Here is a 3,820-nt window from a genome sequence, read left to right on the forward strand (position 1 = left end):
TGACCTTCCTCTGACCTTCACTGACTCGTCCTCATCTTTAACATCAGTGACTTTATAATGTCTACGGTGTCCCTGAAGACCAAAAAGCCAAATAACATCTAGATGATCCTGATGGTAGAGAATCTGAAACATTAAAGTTTCTTTTAATGATTTTATCTTTTTTTCTAAATAAATGTAAAATACAGAATTATTGCTTTTATTTTGAAAGGCCAGAATAAAGAAAATCTGTTTTAAAAGTTTCAACGCCTCAGAGTGAAATTCTTCAACCAAACCAACATGAAGCTTCATGAAATGTTTGAGTCGGGAATCGAGTCACCGTTGACCTTCATTTACCTCTTCAGTGGGAGCCAATCAGAGCAGCTGAGGTGTGACAAAGGGGCGGGGCAACAGCAGGTAACGTCCTGACACTGGACGGCAATAACCAGCAGAATCATCAGTAAAGAACAGAAACCAGGAAAGTTTGATGCTCCGTCTTTATTAAGCGGATGCTTTGGTCCAGCGGACGACCACGTCCCTCCTCCCTCTGGAGGTTCGATTCTGTGTTTGGGTCCTTTAGAGTCTCCACCGACTGAAGTCAGAACTCTCAGAGCAGATGTTCACGTCGGGACTGAAGCTTCAGAAACGGGTCAGCCAGCAGGGGGCGCCAGCAGGACGCAGCCAGCAGGGGGCGCCAGCAGGATGCAGCCAGCAGGGGGCGCCAGCAGGGGGCGCCAGCGCCTTCTTTCTGGTACAAAAACTTCAGGGACGGAGGAGCTGAGAGGACGCCACGGCGAGGAGCGTAAACAGAAGATCGATAAAATGTCTGTTAAGACGTGAATCCCACACAGACGCTGTGACTCCGCCCTCTCAGTGCAATAAGCCCCTCCTCCTCGCTCAGCGTCGGCCCGTTTGATCGGCCGATGCCTCGTCCGCGTTGGGGCGGGGCCTCAGCTGCCGCAGGGCGCCCCTGCAGATCAGACAGAACCAGTAGAGCTGCAGGGGCCACAGCAGAGCGGCCCCTAGGTTACACTGCCACGGCGCCGCCAGGAGGGCCCGGTGGAGCGGGATGGAGGCGTACCTGCAGGCAGAGAGAGGGGAGGTCCGTGAGGTTCTGAGGGTCCAGTTCCATAACCACAAACATCTGACTGCTCCTCAGAAGTGGAACCTGAACAGATCCGGGCCGGTCCAAACCTTTAGGACAGTGTTCCTCATTCCAGGTCCTCGAGAGACGCCACCCTGCCTGTTTTCCAGATCTCCAAGTCCTGCCAGCTGCCGATTCGTTCAGTCAGATGTCTCCACATTCTGATTGAATGAACACACCTGGTCCAGGTAATTAGCAGCAAGCAGTATACAAAGAGCTGGAAAACAGGCAGGGTGGGGGCTCTCGGGGACCTGGAGTGAGGAACACTGCTTTAGGAGGTCCGACACGAATCTACTGAAAATCCTTCAGATCTGATCGGAGCTTTGATCAAACCCAAACCAGATCCGGTCAGGTGGACCTGGAGGCAGACCGGTGGGGGCGGGGCTTACCTGCTGTAGGCGTAGTACAGGTACGGGAAGAGCAGCACGCGGCAGCAGAAGAAGGAGAGCAGCATGAGGACGCCGTTGGCTCGGTGCAGCAGCGTCTGCTGCTTCCTGTACTGCAGACACAAACCACATCATCTGAGGAGGAGGCGGAGCTAACCGCCTCTCAACCAATCACATCACAGCTCCTTCTGTTCCAGACGGCCCGTTCTGATCCAGATGTCACTTCAGTTCCCCAAACAGAATCTGTCTACATTGTAGTCTGACTCAGAACCAGAACCTGGGCAGCACAGAAGTTCTAGATCAGAGGTCCAAAGACGGGAGACACGGATCGACCAATCAGAGAGCAGAATTTAACTTCCTCTCACACAGAACCAAATTAGATCGACATTTTTTATGATTTTATGACCAGAAATAAAATAAAGTCTGAAAAAAAAAGAGTTTAGTCAACATGAAATCTGAACATTCAGGATGTAAACTTCCACATTTGAATCATGAGATCAGACCGTCGTTTGGATCAGACAATCTAATCCAGAAATCTTACAGAGCTCCTAAAAGTCCTGCAGTCGTATACGAATGATTCATGATGATCCAGAGGATCTGCTTCTGGATCATGATCCAGACTTTGGACATTCCGGTTCTGGAACGTTCTCGTTAAATCCAAAACTTTAGATCTAGTTCATTCAGGTTCTGGTCACCAGCTGGTTCCTTATGAACCAATCAGGTTGAAGAAGAGTCCACTTCCTGTTAGACCCACGACCAACAAACACAGGAAGTAATCTGATTACTGCAGTGGATTACCTGGATCAGGACTTTTCCCAGACAGACGGACGGCGTGCTGAGCTCCGCCAGAAACAGAACGCCCTGGAAGTAATCACCTTTACCCTGCCGCCACAGCTGATACACAAGACGCACGCACGCGCACGCACGCACGCACGCACGCACACACACGCACACACACCCACACCCGCACACGCACACGCACACGCAGGATGAAGCAGAGGGTTTCAGATCTCAGAATCAATCATCTCGGCGTTCCAGATTTGCTAGAATCTGGATTAAAGCGTTCAGACCAGACGCCTGGTTCTAGAACTGTCACCAGATCTGGATCAGGACTTGTTTAAGCTTGATTTTCATTAGTTCTGGTTCCGACTGATCCAGAATCCGTTTATGTTTACATGGTGATTCATTCTGGATCTGGACTCAAATCTTAGCTTTAACCCTGCATGACCAGATCTGGGTTTTGGCTCTAGAAGCGGTTCTGGACTGGCTCCTGTGGCTCCAGCGGCGTCGTCATGGTTACCAGGGATGCGGGGAAGCAGAAGGCCACCATGAAGACGTGATGCAGAACCATCAGGATCTCTCGGCGGAGGAAACCCGGCACCGCGGCCCGCACGGACAGGCCGCCTCGCCCCGCCTCCTCGTGACCTTTGACCTGCAGCTTGTGCCAGTAACACACAAACATGGCGTAGATGTCGTACAGGAAGTAAGGCGTTGCAAACAGGATGTAGGTGTCGGTCAGCCAGTGTCTGCGGAGGAAAACGTCAAACATTTGATCAACTCTGATAACTAAACTTTCTCTTGTGTCTTCATGCAAAAACAAACATTTCATTAAAGGCAGTCCAATAAAAGCGATGATTCAGTCTGAGCTTCATTCTGATCTTAATCTTTCATCTCCAAAGTTGTTGAGTTTCTGTTCAAACTGTTTATGGAGACGAACTGGAAAAAAGAAACGACTAAAACAGAAAAGACTTGTGGGCGGGGCTTGTCGCCATGAAATAATCTCTATTTCTAAGATCCAGTCTGTGCAGTGAAACCTTTAGGGGAAAAACTCCCAGAATTCCCTGCAGCTGCTGGATTTGTTATTCAAAGGAGATCCACTTTGACTGTGAAATGAGGGAAGACGCCTCCTCCTCCCATCATGCACTGCAGCCGGATTAGAGACTGAAATAACCCGGCTCAGCAGACAAACTAATCTCAGATTGATAATGAGATTAGAGAATCTTCATCTGCTCCAGTGAAGCTTCTGTTTCTGAATGAAACCGTCTGAAGACTCCCAACCTTCAAGGCAGAAAAAAAAACGTTTTCACAGGATTTGAAAAATCCAATGCCAAAGGGGCGCGGCCTCACCTGTCCTCCAGGACGTCCCTGCAGGACGAGGCGATGACGCAGCCGGCAGACGACGCCATGACGGCCTGCAGGGACGACACCAGGCTGCAGACACACACAGGAACCACAAACACACAGACGCACACATCAGTTTATTTAAGGAAAAATCATCAACCCAAAACACAACATAAATCCCAGATCAACACAA

The 3,820-nt window shown here is 49.9% G+C and overlaps 1 protein-coding gene across 1 annotated transcript; it reads right to left on the reverse strand.

Annotated features, from left to right (window-relative positions):
- Positions 1 to 459: 459 nt before the first annotated feature.
- On the reverse strand, positions 460 to 3,788 carry LOC112139959 (ceramide synthase). The gene is made up of 5 exons (XM_024262837.2): positions 3,634 to 3,788; positions 2,807 to 3,032; positions 2,305 to 2,400; positions 1,510 to 1,619; positions 460 to 1,057 (listed from the first exon to the last, which is right to left on the reverse strand). The coding sequence occupies exons 1-5, from the start codon at positions 3,690 to 3,692 to the stop codon at positions 874 to 876; spliced, it is 675 nt and encodes a 224-aa protein (XP_024118605.1). The 5' UTR covers positions 3,693 to 3,788; the 3' UTR covers positions 460 to 873.
- Positions 3,789 to 3,820: the final 32 nt, after the last annotated feature.

This window comes from Oryzias melastigma, linkage group LG5 (genome assembly GCF_002922805.2).
Source record: "Oryzias melastigma strain HK-1 linkage group LG5, ASM292280v2, whole genome shotgun sequence".
NCBI lineage: Eukaryota > Metazoa > Chordata > Actinopteri > Beloniformes > Adrianichthyidae > Oryzias > Oryzias melastigma.